A 21,311-nucleotide genomic window follows, 5' to 3' on the forward strand; every position below is an offset into this window, starting at 1 on the left:
GACTACTAGATCTACTGAAAAGTGAGCTGTTGGATTGACCATGACCATTTTCCCTCTGTCTATGGTTATAAGAGTATTAAGTTTGGTTTACGTTCTTCCCAGAGTGTATTCATTATCATAATACCTGTTAAGCCTTCAAATTTTTTCTAACTTCACAATGACACTAAATGGATTTTGATGTTAAGGAGTTCTGCATAGTTCCAGAGGCAGGAATACAGAAATCACTCTAGTGCTCCTGTGGGCTCTGATTTTGCTGGTTTTCCTGGAGAAAGCAAAATTGTACAGTGTCTCGTTGAAGGTGGTTCTTCAGGGAAATGGCTGCAGGCACGTGTGTCAACTGGATGTCCGTGTCTCCAATGCTGCAGCTGGGGCTTTTCAGCTGGTGCCGACGGGCAGTGCATAGTATCGGTGGCGGAACTGGTTAGAAGTTGGGTTTTAAACTAAGCACAATTTTTCTTTCCCCTGTAGACATTGATTTTTCTGGACCCTCCAAAACTGTTTTATTTTAGTATGGAAATGTTGTTGAGGTAGTTGCGCTTTCATGTGTACTTCTTTTTCCTTATTGGCTGGCTTCCCAACTGTCCTGTGTCTCCCATGAAGCAGTATGGTTGAGCAATATGGTATCCGTTTTTGTCCAAAGTTGATACTTTGTGATGGAAACAATTGTATGGCCTACAGAGAACGTTGCAGAAGCATTTCTAAGTATTTTTTGCACTCATTTTTTTTTTTTCCAGATTTTAAACTTCCTCCGGAAGTTGTGGAATATGTTTTAATTGGGGGAAAAAAAAAGAATCCAGCATAATTTTGACCAGCTGGAATCAATGCTGGTAATGTGAAGAATCGTGTTCTGAAAAGGGGACATAAAGGGGCTCTAAAAAGAGCCATCAGATGTTTAATGATTTAATGCATTTTGAATCTAATATCATTACCAAATGTGAACTTTATTGGTTGTAGTCATACCTAAAAAAATTGTCTGTCAGTATTCTCTATTTACTATTTTCAGCTGTTTGCATATTATTGCTGCAAACTGCTGTTCAGCTGTTGTATTTTGAACAGAAGTGGCTGCATGTCATTAATATAATTAAGACCTCTAATTTTTCAAGCATGTCACGATGACTAAGAAACGCAAACTCTTGCCTGAGTTGAGAGACTTTATTGAAATGTATATTTTGTTTTTCTGAAACTGATGAAACTCTCCCTGGCTACTGCAAGAAGCAATCAGTTACGGAGAAGCTGGCTTTTGCCCCCTGACATAGCAGGTCTGCAGACACTTTTAGCACCGCTGCAGCTCTCCTGTATGCGTAAGACCATTGAATTTAACACAATTGTCCAGCTGAGTTTCTTGTATCACTAGTTATGTCTGATGCAAGTCTAACTCAGCAAATTGCTTTAAGAACAGAGTGCAGTAGTGGGTACCAGATAACTATAATGTTCATTGATTGCCTTCAGTAGAAACTGGAGAGAACATACAGATGTAGTTGATTATGAAAAAGTTTAGACTGGAGATTGGAAGACTTCTAATATCAGAGCAGTGAGCTTCCTGCAGAGCCTTGTAGTAGGAATAACGTTGTCAAGAAACAGAACTGCTTTTAAGGTGAAGCATGATAAAATTGCAAAAAGAAATGCTTTGACACAGTGTCTGTTCTTGCAAGGAGATGAGCTTTTTGCCTGGGAGATGCCTTCTAGTTCAGTTTTCCAGCTCTGTCACTGACCTGCCAAAAGACTTTCAAGTTCAGCTTCACCATATCTCTTTGCTCTGAGTGATGAGTTTCCATGTGTGTGGAGAGCCACAGTGGTACTATAGTCTTGATTGGGCTGCCGTTCAACAATTTAGTAATTATCAATTGTGGCATTATTTTTTACCTATAGTGTGTTCTGCATCTGAAGTCCATTCTAATTAACTTTATTTGCAAAGGATTTATAGTACTTTATCTGCAGCTGTCTTACTTTCAGCTGTTGCGTCTCCTCTTAGAACGAGGTCATCTACTCAAAGGCTTCTCTTCTCACTGATCTGGTGTCTGTGACTCGGTCTTTCCATGCCTACTTTACTTCCTTTCATCAAAGCTGCATTTTAGTCTGCCTGTAACATCAATTCCTGCATCAGCATTGACTTAACTTGGCTAAACCTAGATTTAATTTTCCATCTAAATCCCCTCTCTCTTCTTTTTTTTTTTTTGTTTTTTCTTCTGCTCTTGCTCATGTCCAGAACTCGGCTACCAGGCTGTATGTCTCCCCTTCCTGTTCCTCGTGCTTCTGAGCTGGGACTAGGTTTCCCTGTGTCTTGATACATAAAATTTTAAGAAAGCTTGTAAAAGTAAATTAAAGAGCCAAGACAATCTGCATTCATTGATCTGACTGTGTCAAGGTATGTGTGTGTGCAGTGCACCCCCGCACCGTCTCAGAAGGGTGGCTGATGGCCTGCGTGAATCCTTCAGCTCTGCTTTGTGTCTGCAGCAGGATTCTGGACAGCTGCATAAGTGCTGCAAGGACCTCCATCAACATAAGCATGGGTTATACAGACACTGTTAAATCTCTGCCATAATGGCAGGGGAAAGCTTCCGAACACTTGAAAGCAAAAGCTTGGGAGGAGGACAGGAGAAGCTTTGAGGAGAGGAGACATTAAAACTAGGGACAGTTTTGTAAAGGATGGAGGGTTTATTTCTGGAAGAGTATTTCCATGCACAAAGTAAACCTAATGGTTATGTGGGGACAGGGAAAATGGGCTAGCAGAAAGTTGATCCTTCCAGACTGGCAATTAGCCTGCTATGAGTTTTCAAAGTGGACTGTGGGATGTGGTAAAATCAGGTAGTTCGGTTGTTTGTGACCTATGTCAAAAATGTTGGTGTGCCAGTTTATGGTTTTGAATTAACTTTAAGGTTATTTTTGGGAAAGGAAGCTGTGTTCTTGACTGCTGGGTTTGTTTATTTATTTATTTATGATTTAATTGCTTGTTAAATTTGACTTGTAGCCACACCTGGTGTTTTAATGTCAAGTGTTGTGTCATATCTGCATAGAGTAAATATCTGTGCAAATTTTGCCACAATTGTATCAGTGAAGAGGGAAAATGATGGTAAAAATAAACTGTTCCAGGAAAATTTGAGTTTCAGTGGGAAAGGGAATATATGGCATATCTGAAGTTCTAATTTTAGTAATTAGGCTTTTGTTTGGCAATGGTTTGGATGGAATGAGTGGAAATAATAAATTTTGCTGGCAGCGAATTCTCAGGATCAACCAATTCTGTGATTTGTGGTGTTCCTTACTTTGCTGCAGGTTCATGTAATTACATCTTGAAATACTGAATTTCCTTCTCTTCTGAAGTCAGTACATCAGTAAAAAATAACTTTAAAGCAGCAAGCTGAGAGCTTTTTGTGAACAGTGATTACAGCTTTTATTTGTACAGCAGGATAACTTCTCCCTTTGGATTCAGGCATAATGTTCTGGAGTGCCTGGTATTTGTGAATACTTCTATATGGAATATCAGCAGCACTGTGGAAGTGATTTAGTTTTACCCAAAGGTTTGAAAATCAGAGGCCAGAAAACATTTTCATCTTTATATTGTTCTGAAAATCCATTTCAACTTCAGAAATGGCCTCCTGCTTGGTATAATGGGTCTTAAAAAGGAAATTAAGGTTTATGGAGCGTATGCAAATCTTCATGTGGCACAGCTGGTAGGGATAACCTGTATGAGAACATCCAGGGAAGTGCTTTATGCTGTGGCCAGGGAACCCAGGGCTTTAGCTACAGGGGAAGAGCAGTGCTATGCCATCACTGATCATACAGACCATCAGTTCATTCAACTTCAATTTCATTTGATTTTTTTTTTAATAATTTTTCTTCACTGCTTGCCTGGTTGATTATGCTGAGGAAATAAGTATTACCGTTTGTTGCTAGTCTAGGACTCTGAATGCACACCTGTTTCAATACTGTTAGGACAGGTTATCAAAGACACCATCCCTCTAGTGTTAGATGCTGGTATTGAGGCTGCTGATTGATCTGACGTTGGTGATGAGTAGTGGGAGGTGGGCAGTCAGAGAGACCTGGTGGAGAAGAGTAAATGGCCTCAAGTTGCGCCAGGCGAGCTTTAGATTGGATATTAGGAAAAATTTCTACACCAAAAGGGCTATCAAGCATTGGAACAGGCTGCCCAGGAAGTGGTAGAATCGTCATCCCTGTATTTAAAAGATGGGTAGATGCAGTGCTTAGCGGCATGGTTTACTGATGGTTTTTGTCAGTGTTGCGTTGATGGTTGGACTCAATGATCTGAAAGGTCCCTTCCAACCTAGATAATTCTATGATTCTAAGATACTGGCATCTAACATGGTTACAGATCACATCATTTGCCTAGAAATTTCAACAGACAGCTCTGTCCTAATAAGTGATAGGTCAGCCATGAGCTCTGTGATTATGGGCCGTATTTTTCTATATAGTGCCTAATGCCGTGCTCTCTTGGTTTGCGGTTAGAGCCTTTACTGGGGGCTGTGATGTGACCACTAGTAACAAGGGAAGGGGATACCACATTGCTTACTGGGTTTGCTGCTTGCCCATGTGGCGTAGCACCTCTCTGCTCCTCTCCCTGCACTGCCTAGATGAGGAACTTGGTCAGATTGTCTCACTTAAGCCAAGTTTGCTTTTCAGTCACGGTCTTAGCTGAGGTTACTGTAACGGCTGTTTGCCCTGCTTCTGCAGCACAGACGTCTGAGCCACTTGACAGTGAGGTCCTCAACTGCTGCAGTTTAGAGCATATGGTTGGAGGTAAATTGTTTCCAATTTTGGATTGCTTAAAGACACTGCACTGTGAACTGTGACAGTTTAGGAAATGAGTGATGAGCAGTTCAGATGTCCAGGCAGGGTCAACAGCTGGGACCAGTATCTTCATCAGCTGTCTCATCCCTGCTCATCAATCAGATCACCGAGTACCGAAAAGCGAGTGATGCGATTACCTCCCAGTGTGCTCACAGGCGCAGAACCAACAGGTCACACCAGCTTTACAGCATTTAAGCGTTCTGCATGTCTTCTGTTTTCATCTGTGACTATATATTTTTTTGAAAAAAAATTAATCACTACTTAATAAACCTATGCTGATTTATCATAATTGCATCTATAAATCCATTTTTAATGGCTAGACGCATACATTTCAACAGCCCCTTCCCTAAGGCCACATTAGTCAGCATGAACTCAGACTGATACGTAGACAACATTTTTTTTTTTTTTCCAAACTCATAAGGAAGTGTGAAAATGTTATGATGTTGCTTTAATAAGGCCCACTGGGATTTAGTATTATTTATCTAAGCCCTTATTAAAGACAAAAACTTTTCTGTGTTTAGCCATGCAGAGCAAAGCTGCTTTTCAGTCAGTCCAACGCGCTTTAAAAATGAAGAGAATTTGATAAACATAGAACTGAAATCATAGAGAGAAGTATGAAGGATCATTCCTCTGTATCTCTTTACCCCCCAAAGCCAAAGTTCCTATTAACCACTAATATAAAAGGAAAAATGGAGTGACAGCACCTCTGGAAGTTTAAGGCCATTTCACTATACTAGGAACCAGCAGTGGAAAGCTTTTATCATTGTTAGAAGGAAACTACTTGCGACACTGAAGGAAGAAACCAATATGAAAAAGATCTGCCTCATGCCCTAGCAGGAGGATTAATTCTCCTGTACAATTAATCTGATTTCTTAACCTCATTCTTCAGCACCCAAATCTCTATTCTTTCTCGGTGAGGTAATTTTTGCTCATGTATACCTCTGTTGGGACCTCACTTTACCATCCCCCTACTGCCTTCTCCTGGGAAGCTCTAAAAGGAGAATTAAATGGAATGTATTTCATGAGATACTTTATGTTCAACTCCCTTGTGTTTTCTTTCAGTAATTAGGAAATGAAAGTGTTTCTAAGGGCTTGGAAATGAAAAATCTGATGTAAAATTAGACCATTTAATTAAATTATAAAAATTGAACCTAATATTTTCAGGAAAAATATTTTACAAGAGGCCATAGTGTGGTTGGTAGAAAGTTTTAAGTGATACACTTTCAAAGCAACAGAGTTGCTTTAGACACTTTCACTCCTTTTGTAAATCTGAGCAAACTGTGTATCCAGAAACCTAAACACATCCTTTGTCTCTCAAGAAATTAGCCATTCTTCCTTTTGTGAGAGTTACACATTGATAAATACCTACACTATTTCATTCAGTCTTCCGTTGGGTAAATTTCTGCCACTTTCATTTCCAATGTTTGCTGTTTCTAATTAAGCTGTGCTTCTGACTCCCTTTTACCAAATCTGTAAGAGTGCTCCTCTGCCAGCATTTCAGAGTTAATATGTGATTTCCATTCTGTAGATCATTCAGAGGCACAACTGAAGCATCAGACACAATGCTATTGCAGTCTCATGAAACTGAGTTCACTGCTTCTGGAGGCATGTCCAGATCCTATTGCATAGGGAATTCTGTCCTCAGACTTAAATTCCCACGCGCCATGAGAAAAATCTGTAACACTGCATGTTTGCTGTAGTGCCTTAAGGGTATAAGTTACTCTAGCAAAGGTGAATTCTATGTCACCAGTGTCAGCAGCCTTATTTGGTACTGTGACTGGGAAAATACACAGCCTCTTCTTTGCAAAGGTCCCCATTCATCAAGGCTTTCTGATAACTAGCTGTGAAAAGCTGTTAGGTGAGGTTTCTCTGGAAGAATTTCCATTCACTGGCAGTCCATACAGGGCAGCCTGCAGGTAAGTCGGCTGAACAATCCCAAGTAAGCATTGAAGAAAAAAAATACAAGCCTGAATGTAGCTGGGGCTGGTATTTACCATTTTTACAAGCAGTGACATTGAATATTGTATGAAAGGATGCAGATGCATAGATATTCTAGATTATTGATTAAGCTACAGGTACTGACCTTTGAGGAGCATGTGCATGTATTTTTACACTGTGTAGACATGAAAGGCGTAAGTAAGTTCTCCCATGCCCCAGATAATAATTAATTTTGTTTCAATAAGTAATGGGAACATTGTCTTGGGACATCATTGTATTCACCTTGCTTAATATAGAATGATTTAGTCTAGATACAAAATTCTGCTTTTTTGGACGCAGAATTGGTAAAATAATCTTTAAATCTGATGGAGCCCCAACCCATTATCTTTCATGTCTTGAATTGTTTGGGTCTTTTCCTTCAGCATCTGTGAGATTTGAGATTTTGTCAATAATGGGTATTGAAACTGGGCATGCATGACACAATTGCTGCTACTCTGTAGATATTTTAATCAGGCGTACCAATTTGTAAACATCTGGGAGCTGTTTTGGGCAAGTGAGCCAGGTATTTTTGGACTGACTTCAGTAATGTCTCGGTGAGCAATGGAGGACCTCGAATGGATGAAATGGGAGAACAGGTCAATCACAGTTGAAACTAGGAGCTGAAATAACTTAAAATAATTCTTGAATTTGCATTTGTGTTGTCCAGAATTATTATAAGAGGTCAAGAATGGTAAGTATAGTTGTCTTTAAATCTTGGACATTGTATACTAGTTTCTTTTGAAATAAATATACTAATAAAATTCCTTGCTAAGGTGGTGCAGCTTGGTTCACTGCCCCTGTTTCCATTATGAGAATTTCTACTCCTCTTTGAAAGCTGTTGTCTTTATTGTCTCCAGCTTTAATGCTTTTTCTTATGCGTTTGCGGTTTGTATAATTTGCTCATCTGAGAACCGATTGGGTGAACCTAAGTGAATTAAATGCCATTACAAATGAGATGGGTCTTCTCTTTCTTAAGCATTTGACCTTCAACAAGGTAGCAGACTGGCAGACTGCTCGTGAGGTTTTTGGAACCTTTTGTACTGAACCAGTTGGAAAATTTAACTTTTGTATTTGATCTGCCTTGCCACTGTTTTGAATAATGGATGTAGGCTTTTTGATTGCCTTTCACGTTTTACATGGTGCAAAATAATTCTCAGATACTGAACATAGCATTTGTACATTGGGAAACTTCCTGTTGAGATAAAGGGCCCTTGTATTTGTGATAGGATACTTGACACCATGTGTTTTATGTTTTGCAATATAACATCTAATGTTGATGATTTTTAAATTAAGGTTATAGTTTCATGAAGAGTTGTAAAGGCACCTCAGGAAAGTAGTGCTATTGACAGCATCTGGGCATTCAAAACTCAAGACATGCCAATATTAATAAATATGTCTTCCTCCTGAGTCTTCCTCCTATATTTTGATTGGAGTTTCCTACCTGTGGTAGAGGAAGGAGGGAGGAAAGAGTCTGTAAAATCATTCCTATATGAGAGCTTGGTGGAAGCGTAACCCAGGAGAGTGCAGAGATGTTTTGTGGGGTTTTTGGGGCTTCTGCTTAGTGTCGTGACGCCTGGAGGTGCTGAGACACGGAGCCTGTTGTCTCATCCTCTGGGTGGGAAGTCAGGCTGTGTACAGGAGATGCTGGTTAATGTGCACACAGGTAGGAGGAGGCCCCCTGCATTTGCAGTGCTTCACTAGAGAGTGAGGGTGAGTAGAAGTAACTGGCAGAGTTGTCCTTTGATAAGATTCTGTAAATTCTTGGGGTTAGTTTATTGAAAAAATACACTGAGGCAAGTATGTTTTATTTCTCTGGGGAAATGAACCGTGTGTGACAGTACTTTCTGTCTGCCTTGGCACTTACCCACACGCTCCTCCTCCTGCCCCTGACTTTTAAACACATTAGACAATTTTAGCGATAAACGGTCTGAATGGTATTTTTCCCACAATTTCTGTAAAACAGGTTGCTATATAGAGGAGAGTGTCCTTGTTGATGTCCCTGATAAGAAAAATCTATAGGTTGAAAACAACAGTTACAAGAAGAGTCTGCTGAGGAAGGCAGCTGGTCCACCAGACATCACTAGTCCCATAAGCAGGGGGAAACGCTTACTTAAAATTACATGAATTTTTCAAGGGTGAGCTATCTGGAATTACTTTGTGTTTACTGTAGGGTAACCATATTGATGTCAGCAGTTACCATCAAAAAGCTTTTACATAGTACTTTGTTTTTCTGCAGCCCTACTGTGCACTTCTGCCCTTCAGGAAATGAGAGTTATTAGAGGAGGCTTATTCCCATTTGCCAGGGCAGTGGCCTTTATTTTTCAACATACCTGAAGTGTTGTAAGGTTAAAAAAAAAATGAAAAAAATGTAACCTCAGAATTTGGGTACTTGGTTGATACATGCTGGTAAGGGAGGCTTTTTAGGTCAGTGGTGCTGCTGCTCACATTTGATATTCCCTGTAAGTAAGGTGGCACCAGTCAGGCTTTTAGCAGTAGGTCAATAGTGTGCTGCTCTGTGTCCTCTGCATCTATCCCAAGCACAGTAGTCTACAGTTGTTGCCATACATCAGGGAAATTACAAGCCATCTGTCCTAATTTAGAGTAAGATGTATCCAGGAAGGAATCCAGAGGTGCTAAAGGTGAAGAAAATTATTTTAAGGAGCAGGCAAAGCTATCCCCTCATTCTGAGCTGTAGGCATGTCCAAGAAAACTGCAGTCTAAAGTCATAGTAGAACTGTTGCTAGTCTAGATGGTGATGACCATCAGTAGTGCCATCCTCCACTATGGTGAATTATCAGCAGTGGCTACAGCAATCTGATCTTTATTGTTTTCAGAAAAATTATTTGCGTTCTTTCCACCTGGGATGCACTTAGACATTCAAAAACTTCAGCTTGAAGCCTAAAAACAACCATTAAAGTGAAGAAGCACATTCTAAAGCATTGGCCATGAAGTTTTTACGAGAGTAATTTGCTTCTCCTTTTAGCGGAACCACATTGCTTTGCTGCTGAGAAGTCTGCAATTGCATTGTACTTTGGAGCTGCACCAGCAATTCTGCATAGCGTGGATGTTCGAGAGCAGTCGCAGCAGAGTTCAGGCAATGCCCAGCAAGAGCTAAGCTCCTGTGCTTTTCTTGGTTGTGTAGGAGAACTTCTAAATTAACATTTGAGTTCTGCTCTTGCACCCAGCTAGGCAAAAATGATGTAGGGAATTTTAAAAAGTAGTTTCAAGGAAATACATTGTGAATTTGTTGAGTTCTGTCTGCCGTGTTTTCTTCCTATTATGTCTATATATGAGCATCACAAGCCCAGCAGGAGCCCTTTTCTCCGTGAGCTTGTATTCCTCAGTCAGATCCTCTAAAGCAGAACTTCATTGTAACTGATGAAAGTTTGCTGCAGTTTTCTGCTTTTACAGCTTCAGCTTTTGCCACAAACTCTTGATCTTGCAGATGAATGAATAAAGAGTTTCTCTCCATAGGTAGTTACTATTATGGGTTGGCTCTGTGGGTATAGCTGCTGCTGCTGCTGTACCTTTATGCACTGTGGTTTTGCTGGTAGGACATATCCTGGGAAGTACCTGGGAGGCTTGGGATTTTATATCCAAGGTCAGTTCCCGCAAAATTAAAATTCCTTTTTCTCTTCATTCTGTGATCAGCCTGTTTTTGCTAACCTGGTGCTGAAACTAACTAAAGATGATAATGTCTTAGTTATTCTCACTGACCATCTATGCATGGTTTCAGTACTGTCACGAAAAGTTAAGTTTAGTACATTTGCAATTATTTGTGGTCCCACGCATCTAGGTGTTCCATTGAACATAAGTCTGCTTTAGATGTTATTACTTGATTTAGCTTTTCACAAATTCACTTTAGATATTATAAATCTTCAACTTAAAGGTTGTAGAATAGATGAACGCCTGCTAATCCTTCCCTGTGATGTTTAAGCTTTATTTCACTGATTCTCGCAGCTGAAATTCTGTTTTGTCTTCCACAGAGACTGTACAGTTGGTGCTGTTTTGCAGTGGAATGAAAATATTTTATGGGTGATGGGGTTTGCAACTTAAAATTAATGCTTTTGAAATTGCACAGCAGCCAGCTGGAGGAGGAAAGGCAATGTAGAAAAGCAGTTGGTGAACACCCAAAAAATCTTTAGTCTGGAGAAGCATGTTAAGCATTACTTTGAAATTACATGCGCCAAGGCAAAGTTACTCCTGGACAGGATTAAAATCTCAAGATTTATTTTCATGAAAAAAGTTGGATTATGTCAGGATATCTTTCTGTGCTTCAGAGGAATAACCTACTTGTAAACAACCTTGTCTGTTTTGACACAGTATACTAACACAGTTCTTTGATTTTTCTGGTTTTACCTTTTACCACTTTGAGAAAAAAGAGTTGACTTCTGTGGTCTATACACAGGTTTTATTTGTGCTAATAACATTTTTAATAACTGTACCAAACCAATGTAGTTACATTTAAGTTAATACAAGACAGTTGAGTCTAATAAAAATGTTGATTGGTATGAAATAAAGGGAATTTGGCCTGTACTTTACAGGTTGAGTTAGGCAGCTGTTACTTCTCTCTCTGACTTCCCTTAAATAATTTAAAATAATCAAAGCATGTCAAGAAGTAGTAAGATAATTTAAAATATGTAAATAAAATGAATGTACTTGAGATTCATATGCAGTTGTGCGATTCAAACAAAATCATTTAATCCACTGTCTTAATGTACCTTTTATCATGAGCTATTGAACCTATGCTACCTATTGGAGTTAGAAATGAGAAAACTGCATGTGGAATATCTGTTTTAAAGCACAAAAGCATTCATTTGACCAAATAGCATAATTTTACTTAAAAGGTCCTTTGAAATAGTACAGGAACATTTGATACTTCTTATGTCAGCCCTTCTGAAAAATATTATGGCAGCGGGCAGATGGCACTCTGGTGAGGTTAAATTTGAATTTTCAATATAAGCCTTTCTTATTGGTATTAAATAACTTGTCCTTTTCAAATGGTGACACATTGAAAGTTCAAGAAGGACTCACATTTTGTAGGATAAGGTATTTTAAACCTGCTGAACTGTTTTTGCAGTGGATTTCTAGGTAACTTCTTCTTGACCAGACTCCAGAAGTGCATAGTTTTTCCATTCAAAATGTAAATTACTCACAAAAAAGACAGAAGACTGTTAATAACAGTCATGTGTTTGTGTATAGAACTATTATATCTATTCATATTAATTTATATGAATGCTCATATTTGTATAATAATATGGTTAATTTATTTATAATGAATGTATAATTATATGTACTATATTAAAGCATATGTACATGGTGTAACTTTATTATAAGGTTTATATATCAGTAACTTTCTTTATAAGAATGCTTTACAGGACAGAGTATTTAAGGCTACTTGAAAGTATAGAAGTTCAGTTAAATAAACCTTCATCCCGTCTCTGTAGTGATGCACTGAAAAAAATTAAGGTTTAAAACTTAAAGATGGAGCTTCTGTTGTTGGCCACTCTAGTCTATTGCAATAAATCTAAAAGAGCACCTCCTCATGGGGGTCCCTGGATCACTGCTCTCTGTCTTCTTACTTCCCTTGATATGTTGCGCTTCTCTTGCTCATTTCCTTGCAAGGACACCAGTGGGTTAAATTTCCCTTCTTTTCTTTGTTCTCTCTTATGACAGATTTAATACCTGTTCGTTTGGGATACCATGCGACTAGTAGGGAAGATTTGCTCAAAAATCATGCTTGACACTCCCAGCTATTGAGGATGAATAATGAATGGCATTAGAACAAGACCACTGTTATTTGTTTTAAGAGGGAAGGAGTGATTCTGTAAAGAAAGTTGGGTTTTTCTTACAAATGAGTTTGCTGTGGGCTGTGGAAGCACTGCACTTCTTAGTGTGACATATTATTTACATTTTGGCAAGAGTTTAGTAGCTAATGAGCATGCATTGATTTTTATGTCATTTTTAGATCACTGCAAGCATAATTAAAAGTATAAATAACTTAGCCTCCTGGTATATTAAGTATATAGACACATCATCAACCATAATTTAGAATTGTTTTTAGATTAAATCATTTTTACAAATAGTTAATTTAGCAGGTTTGTCCTTTGGTTCAGTAAAGTCATCTGTCATTTATATCAGAGCTGTTGCTCATGGAAAGGGCAGCTTTAACAACATTCATTGAACTCTGAGAATCAGGGTTGAGCTTCTGTCAGCTTTTATATTTGATTCTTCAGCACGGCCTTGATTCGGCAAAACACTGAAGCCATAGCTAACATAGTAATCTCCTTTAGTTTCCCAGCATTTGGAGCCCTATATGCAGAACTAATTTACTTAGATCATAACTAATCAAGTTAATGCAGTGCCTCGGTAGCAACACTGAGTAGTGCTCTGAATAAGACCTTTTTCATTTTCCAGTTTTGATCTCTGTAGACTGCAATGTATTTCTAGAAGTAGCCTGGTAGATCAGAGGTGGTGATGGTGGTGCTCTGGAAAGGAAGAAGAAGAGAAGGCTCTGGGAGACCTTATTGCAGCCTTTCAATACTTAAAGGGGGCCTACAGGAGAAATGGGGAGGGACTCTTTATCAGGGAGTGTAGTGATAGGATGAGAGGTAACAGATTTAAACTGAAAGAGGGGAGACTTAGATTAGATATTAGGAAGAAATTCTTTACTGTGAGGGTGGTGAGGCACTGGAACAGGCTTCCCAGAGGAGTTGTGGCTGCCCCATCCCTGGAGGTGTTCAAGGCCAGGCTGGATGGGGCTTTGAGCAACCTGGTCTGGTGGGAGGTGTCCCTGCCCATGGCAGGGGGTTGGAACTAGATGATCTTTAAGGTCTCTTCCAACTCGAACCATTCTATGATTCTTTGATTTTGAAGTTAATCTCATGCCCGTTGGAGAGTAATTGCTACTGATAAATGGCCTTGTCACTGATGGAAGAGGCTTCTTTTGAAAGAAATGCAATCTAGGGAAAAGTCTGGTCCAGTTTTTCAAAATCTTGAGCAAATCCTGGTTTTGAAATACAAAGATTTCTCTTACTTCACTGACATGCTGTGAACATTGTGTTTTTCATGAAGACTTAGGACGCTATGGGTGGGTTCCATGACCTGATGGATGACTGTGTGTGTTTGCTAGTACTTATCTCAAGGAATTATGAAATAAATACATTCCATTATTTTGGTGTCTGAAAGCTTGCTTTTAAGGATACAGTTTTCAAATGTTACTCTGACTTACATAGGCATTTTAGCAATTTATTGGGTTCGATTCCATAATGAGCAGTGGAGAAACACCATTCTCTGATGCATGGAGAATCAAATGTGCTTATCTGAAAACATTGTGATCAATTACTTCTGCTGGAGAAGTAATTGTCTTATCTTTAGTCTTATCTTAGTAGTTGTTTTCAAGTTTTGCTCATCTCTGCTTTCAGAATTAATTGGTTGAATTTCAGATAACATTTGCTGATTTTATTTTTTGTTTTAAGAAATCCATATTTCCCTGGATTTCCCATTATTATCAGCTAAACAGCTTTGAAAATACCACTTCATTTTTTTAAAACATCTTTCACATACTCCTGTAGGAATTTTACTTTCCTAGCTGTATTTCTTTTACTGGTTATGGGAACGTGACAATCATATCATGCTCTAAATTTCTCCTTCAACCAACCTGTTCCTTAGAGAAAGCACTGAAAAGGACAAGGGAGTCTCAGCCTTTCATCTTTATTTCTTACTTGTTTTGAATACTCCATTCTGACAGTTTAGTACATAGTTATCTCATATCAGCATCTAGTGCAGTAGCATTATGAAATGTATGCCAGAAATATATTAAACAGTTTGATTAGCATTCATCATATGCAGTTCTATCTGTCTCAAAATGAAAGTTATATGAAGGTTTTAATTATGTCTTTTAATCTTATGTCTCTCTATTCTGTTTTCTTGAATCAGACTAATGTATATCTTGTAGATGGAACAGAAGGGGTGAGTTTGATCTGTCACTTCAATCTGCAGAGGCTGCATCTCAAGTTTGGTTAACCCTGGGAAGAGTTCTGACTCTTGCTTTTACTGGGGAGCAGTTCCATTATCACCAATCCTTCTTCCTGCTCCAAAACTTAAGAGGTTTTCTTTTCCAGTTGTCCTGAACCCACAAAATTGACTGTACTTTAAGTAAAAGCACCAAGTCTCTCAATTTGGCTCACTCATTAGGGAGTATGGTAGGCTGTGAAGAATGTGTTTATTTTGCTTTTAGTAGTTGCTTTTGCTAGATAGAAATGTCATATTATTGAGTTTACACTAATATTGTCCCAGGTAAACGTCACTTGATTATCTGGTGTGTGTGTTGCTGAGTTCCATCAGCAGCTTTTCTCTGTGGAGTAGCTAATGTGGATTTCTCCTCACTACTCAGACACTGGTTTTCAGGAAAACATATAACTTCTACAAACATAATATATTTGAGATCTTTCTGAAGAAAATTTGGTTGAAATAGTCTGGGGAAGGGAGGAATAAATAAAAGAGGGAGATAATGGGAAGGATGTAATGACAGACAGGATGCTTAGAATGATTTGGGTTTTCCTGTTGGTGAGATCACTGGCAGCCAAACTGCATGATGATGATTTACAGAGGTAGATTTAATGTCCTATGAAAAACTTCATTCTGACGTGTCCTTTTCTTAACTTGGAGCATGCTCGTAGTTTGGACTATTTTACTGAGTATGTTTTACTAAATCTTATTGTTTTAAAGCCTGGTTTCTAAAGCTGACTCACATCTCCCTCAAACATTGTCAAGGTCAATATATAGTGGTGAGATTTTACCTGTCATAAAGTCAGTCGGAAGTAGATGCAGTTTTGTCCCTGCAATGACTTAGGGCATCTGTGTAGAATTTATGAATTTTATTTGATACTGAGGATCATAACTTTTTTTTTTTTTGTCAGACTGGGAAGTCCAGAATCTCAAGGCTTCTTTGCAATGTAGAAAAGTTGAATGTTTGCAGAAGGAAGAACATAAAATAGCATTATTTCTCTTGATAACCTCACCTTCCTCCAGCTAATCTGTTTTACCTCCCCCTTATTCCTTTCAGCCAGTATAGCAAACTGTGCTGTCCTCTCTGGGATTTATGCTGGCTCTTGCCTTTACTCACAAAAGGATCAGGCTTGGCCTAGCCTACCTTCTCTCAAGGGAAGCTTAGAACCAAGAATTCATTGCCAAGTAAAGGTATTAAGGAGTAGGGGAAGGAGCACATGTGTGCAAAGTCCTGTCTACATCCAAAGTTACCACCTGCACATCCGAGTCCTACTGGTTTCTTTCCCGTCTTCTTCCTCAGCCCTCCCAAAAACTCCTGCTGACAATTTGCCCTATCTTAATGTCAAATTGAATTGTTCTTTTTTTTAAAGATCAGGAGAGCAAACTACAGTTTTGTTTACATGGCTGAGGAACTCTCAGCCAGCTCAGATTGTTGGTATTTGGGATTGGTCTGGGAGGAAGCATTGAGTTGATGGGCTGAGTTGTCCTCCGTGGTGCTCGCTCTCCTGAGGAGCACTGTCACCCAAGCTGCCTCTTCCAGTAAACAGAAAGCAAACAGTCTCTGCTCTTGAACTAGATGTGAGACAACTCTCCTTATACAGAAAGGTTCTGTGAAACTAAGGTGAAAATACGGATGTTTTTTTACGTTTTGTTTTAGGCATAGACGTTTTTCTCCTTCCTTCACAATGAAGATTACGGAAAAATACTGACAAGAGTAATAGGGGTAAAGGAAAAAAGAGACACGATCTAATAAAGCAGTGACTTCCCACAAACACTTGTGTTAAATGCTGCAAAAGGACAAGTCATAAAGACTAATTCCTAACATGAGTGTTCCTGGAGCAGTAAGTGCTAGGACACACGTGGTTTGTTTGTACTAAGGGAAAACACTGGAATTGTTTCAGGAAATACTAATAACCAAGCCATTAATAAACAAGAATTGCAATATAATTAGGCTAAATGTCGTTATGCAAACAGTCTTTCCCGAAAATAAACCAACAGCCACAAAAAACCCCAAAACCCTAGTGCAGTGTCAGGGCTGTAAGAGTTGGACTTTAAAATGAGGAGGCAGCTCCAAAAAATCCTTAGTTCAAAACACAAGAATAGAATCAGGGAACTGAAGTAAATTGTGAAGTTTATTAAAAAAATATTCAATTGCTTGGAGTTCTGAAAAGTTTATTTGCAAAGAGGATGTTGATCTGTGGAAGCACCTCCCCAGACCCAGAACCTTAGCGTATCACCTTCACTCTCCAGTCTGTAGCTGGAGAGTGTTTGAAGCTTCTTCAACTTCAAACTTCAACACTTCAAACAAAGCAGGCACCTTCAAACACTGGCTTCTAGTGTTTGAAGGTGCCTGCACAGTGCTTTGTTTAGACTTGCTGATTTCTGAAAAATTGAAGGGCCCAGTTTTGCTAGCTTCACCTAAATTCGCCTGTATCACCAGACAAGCTTGTAAAAGATGTCAAACCCATTAAGGGACATATAAAGGTAAGTTTCTAATTATGTGTGGAATTGAAGTTACCAAATAACAATGAACTATAAAACTGGGTTCTGCATTACAATTAAAAAGACTCTTTGGTTGCTGGCTGCTCAGTACTCATCACCTAGAGCTAGATGTTCCTCCTGGAGCATTTACAGAATCTATGGACCAGTCAGGGCTGCCTGTCCTGGGCTTGGCTATTCGCATAGTCTTTTTAAAGAATCCTGCCTCCTTTCAATATAGACAAAGTAATTGGGGCTTAACTGGCATCTTGTGCTTTTCAGTAGTGAAAATATTCCAGGGTGTCTTCTGAACTGCTCACCTTCCTGGCTGAGCAGACAGGGGTTTTTTTGTGGTAGCTTTAAACAGCTTTTCCAGGTCTGTTTGGTGCAGTATAAGTGTCCAATGACACACTATCTGTAATGAAGGCTGTTAATGTGCAGCAGGTTTTGGCCTCTGTTGTTTGGTATGGTCTCAGCCACGTGTGGAGACCTCCTTAAGTGATGCACTGCCATTAGAAGTGCCAGAGAGTGCCTGGCCCAGACTGCCTTCCCCCTTCTCCTTACCATATACAGTTTAGACCTCCTTATGTCAAAGTGAGGGCTGAGAAAAGACATGGTACATTTGGTAATTTAAAAGTGATATAATTGTCTTTTATTGTGAATTTAAAAAAAAAAAAAAGAGTGAGAGAAAGCACTCCTTTTTTCAGGGAGATGGAAGCCCCTCTTACCTTGTGTGCATTATGGGTCTTGCTTCTCTGTATTGAAGCAGAATTGGATTCTTATATACCCATAGATAAATGAGGAAGGAGGAAAAATGTAAAGATTAGGAAAGAAAAACCCAAACGGTTAAAATCCAAGAGGCCAGTTTCAGGCAAATGGAGATAAGAAAGTGAAAATGCACCTACTTTTTGAAGAAAAAATGGGTAAATTATGTTAAGTAGAATATCTTCTAGAAGAGCTAAGAAGGTGCTAGGAAGAGTTAATAGTGGAAGCAGAGGTAGAAGTGTATATGCAAGCCTATATCTAAGAAGCAGAATTCTATAGAAAATTGGTGGGTTTGGGAGACTTGAGAGAATGAAACCATCCAGAAGGACACAGATATTGTGAAAAGAGAATTTGCTGAACGTTGGGGTGATGCCTACTCTTTTAGGTGCTTAAAAAGAATGCAGCTGTTTCTAGATAGGACATTAAAACAAGCTGATATGTTCATGAGCAGTGGTTCAGTCAGAGTAATGTATTTCCAGAAGAGTTGGAGGAATTTAAAAGTGAAAGCTAATGCTAAATTATTTATTGAAATTGTGAAGTCTTGGACATGGAAGGGTAGGAAGGATTGTCTTCCAAATGTTCTCAGATCTGCTGAGAATAATTGGCATCCATCTTGCTCTAGAGTATCAGATACTAACTGCTCAGATGACATTATTAAACTAACTGGATCACTGATCAGTGTGACAGTTTGTGCATTATGGAGGAAACAAGCCTGAAATGTTCTTTTCAGTTAATCTTGTTGAACTAATCTTGTTCTTCAGCATGTGGTAGCGGGAACAGTTTATACAAATGTGCTTTCAGAATGTTGGTTTTATGACTAGTTCTAGAAATCTTAATTCTTTTAACACATCTAAAGCATAAAGCTGTATGAAACGAACTGAGATGGCATTTTTACTTGATGTAGATTGTTAGTAAGGTTCCAATGAGAGCATCATAAACATCAATTTTGAAAATCATGTCTGACCTCCTGTCTTTTCAGAAGTGAAAGGACATTTTTCTTTCTAGAAACAAAATAAGAAGTGGAGACGTTCTATGTAGAATACTCTATATGTAAAAGCACTATATGATGGGAAATTGCCAGTGGCAGATGAAATTTGGTTCAGAAATAATCAGATTTTGAATTAGAAACATGAACAGATTGGTCTAAGGTATGCTACATTTTCCTTTCACATTATGTATCTTGTTGTAAGATTGGTGCACAGATAAGGTACTCTAAACGCACCTTTTATTTCTGGTAAAAGCACCCTTATCTGTGACTTTTCCAGGGAAAAAGCCTTCTATGACGGAATGACTGGATGGATAGTTGAGGGGAGGGCAGTGGATGTTGTCTACTTTGACTTCAGCGAGGTGTTCGACACAGTCTCCCACAGCATCCTCATAGGGAAACTTAGGAAGAGTGGGCTTGATGAATGGACAGTAAGGTGGATAGAGAACTGGTTGAAAGACAGAGCTCAGAGGGTTGTGATTAGGGGCACAGAGTCTAGTTGGAGGTCAGTGACGAGTGGTGTTCCCCAGGGGTCAGTACTGGGTCCAGTCCTCTTCAATATATTCATCAATGACCTGGAGGAGGGGACAGAGTGCACCCTCAGCAAGTTTGCTGATGACACAAAGCTGGGTGGGGTGGCTGACACAGCAGAAGGCTGTGCCACCATACAGAGAGACCTGGACAGGCTGGAGAGTTGGGCGATGAGAAACCTTATGAAATTCCATAAGGGCAAGTGTAGGGTGCTGCACCTGGGGAGGAATAACCCCATGCACCAGTACAGGCTGGGGGCTGACCTGCTGGAGAGCAGCTCAGCTGAAAGAGACCTGGGAGTCCTGGTGGACAACAGGATGACCATGAGCCAGCAATGTGCCCTTGTGGCCAAAAAGGCCAATGGCATCCTGGGGTGCATCAAGAAGAGGGTGGCCAGCAGGTCGAGGGAGGTCATCCTCCCCCTTTACTCTGCCTTGGTGAGGCCACACCTGGAGTACTGTGTCCAGTTCTGGGCTTGCTGGTTCAAGAGGGACAGGGAACTGCTGGAGAGGGTGCAGCAAAGGGCTACCAAGATGATTAGGGGACTGGAACACCTCTCTTATGAAGGAAGGTTGAGGGGCTTAGGTCTTTCTAGCCTGTAAAAAAGATGGCTGAGGGGGGATCTTATCAACACTTATAAATACTGAAATGTTGTGTGTCAGGAGGATGGGGCCAGGCTCTTTTCAGTGGTGCCCGGCAACAGGACAAGAGGTAATGGGCACAAACTTTAGCATAAGAAGTTCCACCTAAACATGAGAAGAAGCTTGAGCGTAGGAAGTTCCACCTAAACACGAGGAGGAACTTCTTTACTTTGAGGGTGGCAGAGCACTGGAATAGGCTGCCCGGAGAGGTGGTGGAGCCTCCAACTCTGGAGACATTCAAAACCTGCCTGGATGCGTTCCTGTGCAGCCTGCTCTAGGTGACCCTGCTCTGACAGGGGGGTTGGACTAGGTGACTCCAGAGGTCCCTTCCAATCCTACCATTCTGTGAAAATGTGAAGAGAATCTTTATCACAATACTATGACACAGTCTAATATTTATTTGAAACTTGGAGTTTAGATATATTTTAAGAGAATGAAAACTTTTTTTTTTTTAAACTTGATAGCCTCGCTGATGCATGGGAAGATGACATTGGAGTTCATCCTTTAAAGTTTCCATCAGAAACGTGTATGGAATTACTGCTGATACTGGGTTTGAGTACCATCTCTCTGCCACCTTCACTTCGATGCATGAACTCTTTTCAGGTAAGGAGCAGCTGCTATTTCAGTATAAAAATGTTATTTCTAGGAAAAAGAGAGATCCCTGGGGCCCATAAACCCTTTCAGAGTAAAGGTTTATCTTCTGTAGTTGCATGACTCTCCATTATATTAAATATAGCAATGGAGAACTTCTTGTAGAGCTCAGTTTCTTTCAACTGTATTAAATGTAGACCAAGGCAGGAAATGTCATTGGATTTTTAAACAGTGAATCACTTTTTAAATTAAATTAGATGTTTAAAGAAATTTCATCAAACCTAGTGTGAAGTAGCTAGAATCATTATATAAAATCTTGGTGGCCTCAAAAAAAAAAAGTCATCAGGTAAAAATAAGGTTTTCCAGTGGTGAAAACCTGTAAAATTATGATGAAGCATTCTCAGTTTTGTCTGGTGTTGTTCTGTATGTTGCTGCTGAAGTTTCCAGCAGTCACAGAAGTTTTCCTAAGAAAACATCATTATAAGCCTGTTAAATTGTGATTTGTATTTTTCATGTGTCTGAAGACATAC

The 21,311-nt window shown here is 39.5% G+C and overlaps 1 protein-coding gene across 2 annotated transcripts in view; it reads left to right on the forward strand.

Moving 5' to 3' along the window:
• The window catches only part of UBE3D (ubiquitin protein ligase E3D), an 84,689-nt gene that overhangs the window by 30,042 nt on the left and 33,336 nt on the right, over positions 1 to 21,311 (forward strand). The window contains exon 9 of one of the 2 annotated variants that reach the window (XM_074581296.1): positions 20,655 to 20,793. The exons of the other annotated variant lie outside the window; for it this stretch is intronic. Coding sequence (XP_074437397.1) covers positions 20,655 to 20,793 — 139 coding nt within the window. The remainder of the gene's footprint in view (positions 1 to 20,654; positions 20,794 to 21,311) is intronic. 2 annotated transcript variants of the gene reach the window in all.

Source organism: Larus michahellis, chromosome 3 (assembly GCF_964199755.1).
Source record: "Larus michahellis chromosome 3, bLarMic1.1, whole genome shotgun sequence".
NCBI lineage: Eukaryota > Metazoa > Chordata > Aves > Charadriiformes > Laridae > Larus > Larus michahellis.